Consider the following 12,920-nt stretch of genomic DNA (forward strand, 5'->3'; position numbering starts at 1 on the left):
AATTTCAGTACAACTTTAAATACAGTAATTAAATACAGTAGACTCTCTCAAATTACGGCATATGGGACCGAAATGTCAGCCGAATTAGACAGAAATTCAAACTTTTTGAAATGCAACGATTTTTTATTCATGTGCATATAGATATTGAGTTTATACACTCATATATAACGTAAATTGCATGAAAATCCCTCAATAATGCAAAATCACATCAAAACTAAGACAAACCATGCCAAATTTGAACATTTTTGCTTCATTTGATCATCATAATCAAACTTGAAAAATGACAATAAACTTTTTTCAAATGTAACCGCTGCCCGAATTAAAAAGTAGCCCGATCTTAAAAGAGCCGAATTTGCGAGAGTCTACTCGTCTACTGTATTTAGATTTCAAAGGGATAATTATTTTCTTTATTAAATGAAACATTTTGTAAAATATTATCAATAAAGCTTTTTCTACATTGTTTGTCTGGAGAAATTTAATACGCGTAAAATATTTAAATAAAATTGAGTACGAAGTTGGCGGCGAATTGCAGCGAAAGCCGATTTCACGCACATTTTGTGGCGAAAAAACTCGTCTTGTTGTTCGGTGAATGGAAATACTCAGTTTTAAGTGTGTTTTCCTGATAAGACGTCGTGTTCACAATGTTTCCCATAAGTTTAGCCATCAACTAGTTAATTGTGAGTGGTCAGAGAGGTGCCAGATGGGCATTAGTGAAGCATTTAATCGGTGAGATAAGTCACCATCATTTAGCTCTCCATAAGGAAAAAAATACCTCGGTGAAGATCCCGTGTGGCTAGGAAATCGGAAGAGTGTGTGACCTTTTGTTGCCCCCCTGCTGTTTGTGAGTGAAAAATTGAGACAGTCAATATTTGTGCTGTTAATATGATGCCCTTGAAATGTTCTAGCAGAATCAACTGGCCAAAGATGCGGCTGACACGGCCTTTGTTTGCCTACACCAAAAAAATGCTGGATTTTTACTCCCAGTTCAATCCATCTCCTCTGTCAATTAAGCAATTCATAGATTTTGGTCTCAATGCATGTGAGAAAAAATCCTATACTTTTCTGCGGAAGGAGCTGCCAGTGCGTCTGGCCAATATAATGAAGGAGATTGCTTTGCTTCCGCAGCAGCTCCTGAGGCAGTCTTCTGTGGCCATGGTGAGTGAATGCAGTTGCACAGGTATGTGGCTCTTTTCTATCAAGGGTATCCTTTGCAACAGGTGAGTCAGTGGTATCACAAGAGCTTCGAAGAGATCATCAATTATGAAAAAATTGAACCATCTTCGAGTACCCTGAAGCGCTTTGTGCAGGATCTCAAGCTCATTCGGGATCGTCATTCGGATGTGGTTCAGACCATGGCACTGGGAATCCTTGAGCTCAAGGAGTCCCAAAGTGGTGAAATTGACCCAGGGATGGAAGCTTCCATTCAGTACTTCCTTGATCGTTTGTACATGTCTCGCATCAGCATCCGCATGCTTATCAATCAGCATACCATCCTCTTTGGTAATACGCATCCAGATCCTGGTAAGCACATTGGATGCATCGATCCCATGTGCAATCCCAGTGCTGTGGTCAAAGATGCCTATGACACTGCGAGATTTCTCTGTGATCAATACTACTTTGGGGCTCCGGCTCTTGAGATTGAGGAGATCAATGAACTGGAAAAGGATCAACCTGTCAGGATAATCTATGTACCATCGCATCTCTATCACATGCTCTTTGAGCTCTTCAAAAACTCCATGAGAGCCGTTATGGAGAGGTATGAGCAGGACGAAGAGAACATCCCGCCGATCAAGGTGAGTCAAAAGTTATCCCATCAGAAAGAAAAAAAAACTGTCCACAAACCACATTTCCATGGCAACGAAAATATGGTCAGATAAAAAGTCATAAACATCTTGCAAGGTCAGGAGCACGAAGCTCGGTGATGATGACAAAAAGTGACGCGAAGAAACTCCGCGCGATATAGATATTCAGGGGCATTGCGTGTGGAAAAGTGTGTCAGGAAATAACAAAAACACACATGGTTTTATTTATCAGAACTCCATTATCACAATTGTCCATGGAGAAAATATTTTTGGGAAAATTTTTAAAGGCAATTTAAAGTGATAATCAAGTTGTTGTGTCTGACTCAGAAGTTTAAATATTGGTTAATGTTATTGAATTATTTTATTGGCTCTTTTGTGCGGAGAAAACGACACCTGCCTTGGTCTGAACCAATCAAATTGCGCCTGAAGAGATCAAAATTTGGAATAATGGGATTTTGAGAAGATTGTAATAAAAGCATAACGAAGAAACGAAGAGAGCGAATGTGATATGTTACAACAGAATATAGTTATTACATAAAAAATTATTATTATTATTTATTAGTCTTGGTTTTCTTCAAGTATCAGTTGGTTGATCTTAAATTTAATACAAAATAAATTAAAAGCATCAAACTTAGTTGAATACTTGAAGAATTTTAGTCCTATGGGATACATTATATTGGAAATTTTGCAATACAGTGATTTCCATATTTTCCCGAAAAAGACTAATAAAGAGGACTACTTAAAACGTGCGCCGTAAAGAATAAAAGAGCAAAAATCTAAAGATGTCTATTTTTTCATTCATTTCTTGTGGAACTTTTATTTCAAAGTAACATTTTTTTAATTGCATCCTTGATATTCTAACATTTCAGCTGAAAATGTAGCATTTCTGTACACTGAGGAAAAAACGGGGGTGCGATTAACTTTTTTTCCTCATAACTTTAACACTTTTTAGGTGTAAAAATATATCAACGTTTTTTAATGTTAATTTTACACATTTTTAAGGGTAAAATTAACATGAAAAGGGTAACTTTAACTCCTAATACACCTAAAAAGCATAATATTTACACCGATTTCGAATAAATATTGTAGAGTAAAATAAACATTTCCGTAATGTTATTTTAACTTTTTCGGATTTCTCTCACTCAGTGTACTAATAGGTATATATAACCTGCATGTACTAAAAATATTACACTCAATTCCACTTAATTTTAATTGACGATTATATACTGCAAAAAATAAAAGGAAGACTTAAAAGCCTAGCTAATTATTTAGTACATGATTGTACTATAAGTCTATACGATTAGATAATTACGTTCTCGCTATATTTAAGAAGTTTCAATCTCAGTGATTTACATGTTTTGAAATCTGACTTGTTTTATTTAAGCAAAAAATCTTACATTTCTGTACTAATAAATTTTCGAACATGCATGTTCTAATGATATTAACTCTTTCCGGATCACAACATATCCAGCGAACGAATTTCAGTAAAACTCACTTTATTGTAAGTCTTAGTGGTCAAATATGATACTTTTGTAGAGAAAGAATTTTTTCCTCCTCTGGGAAATTGGAAAACTCAAGGGTACTCTCGTCCCCAAAAGAACGCAAAGGATACAAACTTCAATTTTCCCAAAGCCATTATTATCGATGTTGTAAACTATTTTTGAGTGTCAAAGGACTCCTGTACGATGTTGATAACTAAAACAAGGTGAATTATTGACCAGTATCATGTGGGATGTCCAGGAAGTGCTAAAAAAGATACCCAGTTCCTGCTTGTAAACAGATAAGGTGGCTGAAGTACTTCCTATTCGAATTATCGAAGTGCTCAAGTGTCATAATGTAACAGAGTCTTCACATTTTGTTGTGAGAAAAAAAGCAACGTGCTTGTGAAATACCTTCATGATCACAAAGTAATTCTTTTGCCAGCTTTTTACCGTGATATTTCATTAATTTTCCCCACCTTGGTGCAGAAAATCTAAATTTGAAAATTCGAGATTGCTTATGAATCTTCGAACTTCAATGACATTTTGTGCAAATACAGTGTTTAGAACATGCTTGTGCTAAATATGTTGCGCTCACAGTGTGGCACACTGTATTCTAGAGTGATTGTATCATAAAAACCCCATCAAATTTACCAAAATGAGCCTGATGAGGAAGGGGGAAACCAAATCACTTGATCCCACAAGATCAGTAAAATGAGGAAGCATCATCGTCAGTCCTGGCGCCCACGGAATTCTACTCCGGAAAATTATAAAATTGGGCTGATAAGTATTTTGTGCAGACTCGAGGACTCAGCAGAAATACGCGCAATCAGACGGATATTATACTATATTGCATATTCATATTGCATCTCAGTATTTATCTTGTTTTCTTAAATTAAATTTTTTTTTATTAAATAGTGATATGTGCGAACCAAAAGTTTAATTTTTTTTTATTTTTGTTTGAAAGTGGTCGCTACAAATATTCTAAATATAAATACTAAATTAGATTCCAAGTTTTTTCTTGATCTTCATTAACTGTATTATAAAAGTTTTCAAAAGCAGGGGTAATCATTTAATACATGATTGTACTAATCTAATCGTTATAGGAATACCTATACTGTTTTTACAGGGTACTAAAAAATAGAAACTTTATAAGAGTGAAAAAAATAATTTTACTTCTGCATAATATTGAGATTGTCGGTCGTGTGATATTTTTTTATGGGGCTTAATAAGGAGAAATTTTCGAAATTAATTTTGTAATTAAATTTTGCAATTAAATTTTTCTTCAGGCACTTTAATTAAATTGTAGGGGAGACTGGGGCAAAAAGTCACAAATCGAAAAATTTAAAAGTCAATATCTTTCAAGGTAAAAAAGATAGCGACTCCATTTTTTTTGCTATAGATAGCCTCCATAGACCGTCTTCAATGTCGTAAGTTTCTTAGTATTCGAACAAGGTATTTAGAAAATAAAAAATATCGAAATTTTTAGTCCTATTTTTGAAATATTTTCCTTGCAGAAGATGACAATTATTTACCTACTTATTTTCCAAAATTAATGCACTGATGAATATTTTCTAAATAATTTGGATTTTTTGAATACGAATCCGCTATCTATTTTAGAATTTCACAAAGGTTCTTTTCTCCAGAAATCCTTTTATTAAAAATGCCCACTTGGGGTAAAAAGTAACAAAAGGTATAAAGCAAAAAGTAACAAAAAGCGAAGCAATTTCTGATGTCTCACGGCGAAAAGAAACGTCATAATCATGTCTCGCCGCTTGTTGTTTGCATTGGTCAAACGATTTGCAGTCTTTTGTGTGTGTTTTTTCTAAAATAGCTTGAAAAGCGCTTTTCTTGTTTTTTTTCACTTTTCTTGCAGAGAAAACGGTGTTTTACAAAGGTGTAGATGAATAAATTTTCTATGAAAATATGTCCTCTAGGTATTTTTTCAAATTTACGGAAGCCCTTGATGAAGCGAATCAAAATATGATAACACCCAATGTCTGGTACTATTTGCCCCAGCATTTTTGAGAATGGTAACAAAATTATCTTTTAGAAATTGGCTCGATAAACGTATTTCTTTAAAAAATAGAGGAAAATTACTTTCACAAAGTTGTAGAGCGATAAATTTCCTATAAAACTCCACTAATTAGAAGTTTTTGAAGCGCTCGAGTAGCTTGTAAAAAAATAAAATATCCGTTTTGTGACCTTTTGCTCCAGTCTCCCCTACTATTTGGCGACGCGGGAAATTTGAAAACACTTTGCATCTTTTTCAGAATAAATCTTTAATTTCTCTTATTAAGGTAATTTTTTTAAAAATATTTTAACCATTTGTTGAAGAACCCTGGCCAAAAAGTACTGTTTGTTAACCCATTCAGTCAATGTACCAGAAATACTTGAGATAGAATGTTCATATTTTGGGATTAGTTTGCTACAGATTAATAGATGAATTTTTTGAAAAGAAATTTTTTTTACCTATTACGGGGACGCGGGGGCCCCTGTCAAACACGTCTTAGCGGTCACTGATTTTAAATTCTGTGCATTAATTCATTACAAACTCTATTGCTTTAGATAGAGTAACTATCCAAGAAAACAAATTGGCAAGTAGAATTCCAATCAAGAAAGAGAAAAGGGGCCAATTTTAACAAATTCGATGGGATGTCGAATTTTCCGTTCGCCATTTTCACCAAAAATTTTGCATGACCTTCTGCGAAGCAAGAAAACAATAACAAAATGTATTTTCATCTCTGTCGGACTATTTTTCCCAAGTAATTGAAGAACTAAAGTTAGTAAAAATCCATTCCCGACAACAATTCAGATAAAAATTTTCCAGGAATAAATCATCTAAAATCACTCAATTTGCGTATGATGTATAATACAATGGTAAGGAATGGGTTAATGCATTTCTATTAAACAGTTGAATTTTTTTGTTTTCACTACTTTTACTCCCCGCTAAATTCGTTCTTCGGCCGATTTATTCAAAAGAAATTTCCTGCGGATAGGCAAATTTTCTCGATGAATAATGCCATTTCGCGCGTTTTTTTTCGGTCCCGAAAATGTGCATAATCCCGGGACTGAGTGTATGCTTATTTGGGCTTTTCACGTTTGAACATCGATCATAAGCTAATTTAGGCTTATCATTGACAGTTTAGAGAGTACTCGAGATTTCTTGTGATCCTTAAAAAGGGTTAATAACATTTAATCGCAATTTTCACAATTTACGTTGTACAAATTATTTATCACCGGTTTCTAAGGTCAAACTTTCACTCGTTTGCTCAAAATTAACAACACAATACCAAAGGTCTAGCAGTTTGATAAGTGATAAGACTTTGAATGAAGCACTGCCTCTTGTTTTTGTTTTCAGTGTTTCTTTTTTGTGCAAATTCCACAAATTTGTGTTTAACAAAAATTTCTGTTTATTGTTTACTTTCAAACTTGATTCGATTTTTCTGTAAAATCTGCGATGGCAGTGCTAAAAAAGAAAATATTTCTGCCAATTGGGTCATAAGAGAGCTGACGTCAAGTTCGCTATTTGCTCTCTTATCCGAAACTTCTACTTGACTTTCCTAATTAAATACATTTTTATCAGCAATTGAGAATCAACTGTTATGAGTTTGTGGTGATCATAATGGTCTTGTTTGGTGAGAAACTGTTGAGCAGACTAGCATATTAACTTGTGGTTTATATATTTACTAGCTTTGTGATAATTCTGTTAAATTTCCACTTGAGAGATATGGGGATAAAATGGGGGTTTTTCATAATCCCAAAGCTCATATTAAATTGCAACATGATAATCCAATTGGCTAATATTTCTTTTAGATAATTTGGATTTGTTTTGAGCACGAAAAAATCATTTAGATTTAGATGATCTTACAGCGCTACTAGCGTTAATTCGGGTAAATTTGCATTTTATAAAAAGTGAAACTGATTTAGAATCCATTCTTTTTTAATTTTTATAGTATTTTCTTTTTAAATATAATGTATATTTTCTATTTTTTAATGGAAAACGAAAACAAAAATCTGAGATTTGTTATTCAATCCAAAACAAAGCAATGAGATAAGAAGTGCGCAATTCACACAGTCGTTAAAATAGCCAAGAGCAGCATGCATATTGATTCATGTTAATCAGTTGCGTTATTTTTCTCTGAATATATAATGTATAGTATTTGGAAGAAGAGTGTGAGAACAAGTGGGAGGAAAGATAAATTGCAATACCGGAAATATGTGGGAATATATGTGATTTTTCAGGTGACAATAGTCCGAGCAAAAGAGGATATTTGTGTGAAGATGTCCGATCGAGGAGGAGGAATTCCTCGATCGCAGATGGATCTTCTGTTCAAGTACATGTTCAGCACAGCTCCTCAGCCTCAGAAGAATCAAGATCATCAATCAAATACAGTTCCACTCGCTGGCTATGGATATGGACTTCCCATCTCACGCCTCTATGCGAGGTACTTCCGAGGAGATCTTTGTCTGATGTCCTGCGAGGGATATGGCACTGATGCCGTTATCTATCTCAAGGTAAAAGAACAAGCACATTCATTTCCCAACTCAACCATTCTGATTTATTAATGCAATCTTACTCGCAAGAGCGCGTCATCAAGGTCACAGTAAATTGAACTATTATTGCGAGAATTAATGGGGCGATTTTGTGAAATAGATGCTTTGTCAATTTGCACATTTGCACTCGCTTGGCTTCTCACGTGAGTTATTCATTGAGTGAATTAACTCACAAATTACATTGTATATAGTGTCTTAATTTAGAAAACTTGACGATTTCTTTCTCTTCTATATCTATTTTTCAAAGGTCATATTGAGGTTCAAGTTGCCAAAATTAAAGAAACCTATACTTTGATACTTCGTTCTACGCATACAAAGTTGTGTGATTTCGCACCTTTTACCATCAAATTATGGGATTAAAATTTGATACGTTCTATAGACTTAACCCATTTGAGACTGGGTTATAGATCCTAATAGTTATTTTTTGTCTACAAATGAGGAACAACTTTTTAGGATTCTCACTTTCGAAGATATTCGGTTCTAGAGAGAAAATTGAAAGACAGATTGAATTGTCTTTCCGGACTTTTTTTTTGATTATTTGGAGTCAAACGATATAAGACAGTTTTAAAAACTTCTTTAATTCCTCTCACAGACTCTGTTGAAATTTCCAAGGTTAGATGTAAGACTTATCATTGATTATGTTTCTCAGTTTAATTTTTATTGTTGATTTTTAGTCCGAAAAAGTGTCTCGTCGTTAAAGGGTTAATCCTCCGCCGTATTAATATTAAACCTTAAAAGAAAACTTTAAAAGTGTAAAGTACACCAAAACATAAATCTCTAATAAACTGAACTGTTTATTTTTTTTAAATATTGGTTATAGGAAGTCTGCCATCATTGTAAAAATGATCCCAATTCGAACAGCACTAACTTTAGAAAATTTCTAATGACCAAAAGGGGATTTGAACCCAGGGTATGAATTCTGAGATAGCGAGTTTATCACGTAATAAATTCCCCGATTTGTGATTTTCTTATCTAAGTGTTTCAACAGACTTTAACAAAAATTATCATATAAATTTTACTGGTAAAAATAAAAGGAACAAATTGATCCAAATTTGATCATTTTGCGAAAGATAGTAAAAAAATGTGTAAAATTTTACTAGTATAATAGTGCAAAATCGACTATTTTAGTTGTTTAATTTAAAAATGTTTAAAAATACACAAAATTTTGGTAATTTACTGTCACGTGATTGAAAATTACCTCTACTATAGTTGAAACATTTTCAACAATGTTGTTTAATTTAAAAATGTGTAAAATTTTAACACTATAATAGTGTGAAATTGGATAAATTAATTCTTTAATTGCGATCTGTGTAAAATTTCTCACAATTATAGTCATAAAAATATTTTAACAATGTTTCTTGATTTTTAAAACTGTTGAAAAAATCTAAAAATTAGCACTATTATAGTAGGATTATAGTTTTTCACATTATTAATTTTAGTGTGAAAAAATACACAACTTTATGGTATTTTTTATCACATGATCAAAAATTAACACTATTATAGTTTGATCATAATTTTTCACACTATTATAGTGTGAAACCTTGTGTATTTCAAGCAAAGTTGTTGAATTTTTAACTCTTTCCGGACTGCAGCATATGCTGCAAACCAATTTCACCATTTTTTAATCAAAAATATCTAAGCTCAGAAATTAATTGAGGTCCTATAAAAAATATCTTACATTTGGACATACTTATAATTTGTAATCATCCACAAAAATCGCATTTTTATCAGTTCTGAATAATTAAAAAAACATTGTTTTTCACAGAACATTCATATGCTGCTTTGGGTACTCAGAGTCCCAAAAGAGACGAAAGAGTTAAACAAAAGTTGTTGAATTTTGAGACAAAAGTTGTGTAAAAATTGTTGAATTTCCATTTAAGACATATATTTCAGTCGAGATGCCTTTCATTGTGCAAAAGTCATATAAAACATCCAATATTTATATGCATAATAAGTAAGATCGTAAAGATTCGAGCATCAGATATAATCATCTCTCATTAAGGGGTATCCCGAGTACAGGAAAAAATATTACAAATGTCTGAAATGGCAAAAAATTAAAATCTTCAAAATGAAATGAAAATTCAACAATTTTTGAGTTTACACACAAAAATTCAACAATTTTTAAATTCAACTACTTGAAATTCAACAACTTTAAATTAAACAATGTTAAATTAAACATTTTTTCCAAATTTAATACTATAATAGTGGTGTGAAAGATTACACACTATAATAGTGTTAATTTTTCTTACTGTGTAGATCAAATTAATGATAGATCCTTTGCAAAAGGATCAAATTTGGATCAATTTAATCATTTTTTTTACTAGTGTCTAAGATACGCTCATGATATACTCACAAAATGCGATCTAATAAGAGCTGTGAATTTCTCACGCGAAAAACTCATGAATTTCAGAATTTAACCTCCAGGACAGTTACATCACAGAGTGAACGTTCTACCACCTTTTCCATCGCGAGACTTATAAAAAAAGTGTGACAAAGCGTCGCAGGTTTTGCAAAGTGCTCAAACTCGTAATTTAGATGGTACCCCTCAAAAGTACTTTCGCATCATATACCGTTACCGGTTTAAACTGATTTATTAATCACCCGAAAATACTTATCGGTTCATAACTGTTTCACATTACCGGTTCACAACCGATTTGAACGGATTTATAAATCACTCGAAACTTTGCCCAAAATAACTTAGAACTAATATAATTGAATTTAGAATAAAAATCAGTTATCAGTTATGGACCAGTTCATTATCGGTTCAAAATCAATTGCAACAGTTTAGTCGGAAATTCCAAGACCGCCTTTTTTAATTTTTGACCTTGAATACCGTTATTAGGAATGATTCAATGGTATTTTCACGTATGGTTAATTGTCCGGTTGGGTAATTTTTAAAACATATCCAAAAATGAAAAAAAAACAAAATCGCACGACGCGTTTTCGAGCAATCCCAAAAAAAACCTGGGTTTGAAGGGGAAGGGGAGTGATGGGGGGAAAATAAGGGGCATGTTAACTATCCTTGGATTGACTTATTGGGGGGTCTCCCTTAGTTCCCAAGTCGCTATCTCTAACCGTTTGGCCTCTAGAGCTGGCGACAGTCGGATTGACGGGCAAATAGCGTGACATTTCTCAGAAATCATCTGAAACGCGAAGATTTGTTGAGAAAAGTGGTCTCCGGGGGGTGGAAAATGGAAATTTTGAGGGGGTGAAAAAATCGAGGGATTATATATACTCTATATAGGGGAAAGTGTCCTGTTTTTAAAATATATTGCGGAGTCATATTTAATCAGAAACATAGAAAAATTTAGTTATTATAAAGCTTGGGATCGTGTAAAGCATGGACACTTTCAGGACAGATTGCAACATCTTTTAGTAGGAAACAGTAACAGGGAAATTACACTCCTGAACACTTTTTAGTGTACATGACTGTTCTCATCTGCTTCTGCATTATCGACTTTTCATTGGATTGGTTCCTGTTACGACTGTTTCCCCAGTCATCATCTTGTTTTAAAACAGTTGTGATAGGAATCAAGAAGAAGAAAAGTTGATTATGCAGAAGCATATGAAAACAGACATGTACTGAAAATAATGTTCAGGAAAAAGATGTCCCCGTTTCATTTTTCTTTGGAGTAGGACCATGATGGTGCTATTTCATTGAAAAATTAACATTTTTTTGGCATTTTACTGTTCTCAAGTGCTTCTGCATTATCGACTTTTCTTTGTATTGATTCTGTATCGATTGATTGGTGAATTTATACAAGGATTGTGCAAGAACCGTTGAAACCGAATAAACGTCAAAATAAGTTTGTTCAGTTAGTGTTTTGACCATTGATGTACAATTTTCATTTGACGTTTGTTCGGTTTTTACACATCTCTGATTTAGAAAAAGCCGAGGACTGGGGAAAATAGTAGAGACAGATACCAACACAAAAGAAAAGTCGATGATAATGCAGAAGCACTTGAGAACAGTAAAGTGTTAAAAAAAACCTGTTCATCTTTTATTATTGAAATAGTATAATTAAGCTCTATTATGCTATATGTTAGCGATATTTGGCTAATTTTTAGTATTTTGTGCCAACTTTGTTAACTTTGCAATTCTTTCGGTCGAATATGAAATTTGTAGGCGTTCACACTCTATTATTGGAAGTGTTTGGACTTACCTTAGACTTATGAGAATTATTTTCAAAGCAATTGATGTATGATGGAGGATTCTTCCTTTTCCATTTTTAAAATGATGTTTTCTTTCATTTTTCCAGACCCTTTCCGACGAGGCAAATGAACTTTTGCCAATCTACAACAGCTCCAGTAGAAAATTTTATGAACCCATCGTTCCCATTCGCGACTGGTCATCGCCAAATAACAAAACCCGGCCCCAGATCATCATTTAAAAGTTCGAGAGGAATGCAACAGGAATGTGCACAAATTGTGGTGAAGATGAAACTGATGGTTGTACGAGAGGTTATTGATCATCTCATGCATTTGCTCATCCCAGCCTTTAAGCCCCTGAATCCATTCTTTAATTCCCCAAAATCATCTTTGTATGTTCTGTGTCTCAGTTTTTTTTTTGTCCACAGAAACGAATTGTACAAAACAATGGGAGATAAATAAAATATTTTGTTACTGAAATTATCACAAAGAAGCAGTTTTTGGTAAATTACAGTACTTGAAGAGATTATCAGAGTGAATATGAAAGCCAGAGAGAGAGTGATTTTTGAAGAGTTGGGGGTGGTTTATTAATAGCCACTTGAGCTATTTGATGACACTTCCCGATTAAAGTCCAAAGGTATGCGTAAGATTTTGTGAATATGTGAAAGTTTGTATTTCAGCTACAATTTCCCAGCATTCAAAATTTTCTCCTTGAGCCATCAGAATTCGACAATGTTTCCTCGGGAAGACAACAACAACAAAGAAAAAACCTTGAGGCATTTTTACTATATTTAATATAATAATGAAAATATAGAACCTTAACGAAGTTTTTTATACATTTTAGAGTCATTTTTAAAATTTAGCTAAACACTTACTTAATCATTACTTCTTTTTTTTTTAATACATAAGTCAAAGTATTAAGATTCTCTTTTAT

General features: G+C 33.2%; 1 protein-coding gene across 2 annotated transcripts; it reads left to right on the plus strand.

Annotated features, from left to right (window-relative positions):
- Nucleotides 1-540: 540 nt before the first annotated feature.
- Nucleotides 541-12,476, plus strand: LOC129803236 (pyruvate dehydrogenase (acetyl-transferring) kinase, mitochondrial). Of its 2 annotated transcripts, none has more exons than XM_055849686.1 (5): nt 541-841; nt 906-1,155; nt 1,218-1,793; nt 7,526-7,798; nt 12,097-12,476. In XM_055849686.1, exons 2-5 carry the CDS (start codon nt 925-927, stop codon nt 12,226-12,228), a joined length of 1,212 nt encoding a protein of 403 aa, XP_055705661.1. In that variant the 5' UTR covers nt 541-841; nt 906-924; the 3' UTR covers nt 12,229-12,476. The 2 variants fall into 2 exon arrangements, with proteins under 2 accessions (XP_055705661.1, XP_055705660.1); XM_055849685.1 differs by having other exon boundaries at nt 909-1,155.
- The last annotated feature ends 444 nt before the right edge of the window (nt 12,477-12,920 follow it).

The sequence above is a fragment of the Phlebotomus papatasi genome, chromosome 2 (assembly GCF_024763615.1).
Source record: "Phlebotomus papatasi isolate M1 chromosome 2, Ppap_2.1, whole genome shotgun sequence".
Classification (NCBI taxonomy): domain Eukaryota; kingdom Metazoa; phylum Arthropoda; class Insecta; order Diptera; family Psychodidae; genus Phlebotomus; species Phlebotomus papatasi.

Coding starts and splice junctions, on each gene's coding strand:
- LOC129803236 (XM_055849686.1), top strand. CDS start 925: ATGCGGCTGACACGGCCTTTGTTTGCCTACACCAAAAAAATGCTGGAT. Junction 1,794..7,525: donor AGAACATCCCGCCGATCAAG/GTGAGTCAAAAG, acceptor GTGATTTTTCAG/GTGACAATAGTCCGAGCAAA. Junction 7,799..12,096: donor ATGCCGTTATCTATCTCAAG/GTAAAAGAACAA, acceptor TCATTTTTCCAG/ACCCTTTCCGACGAGGCAAA.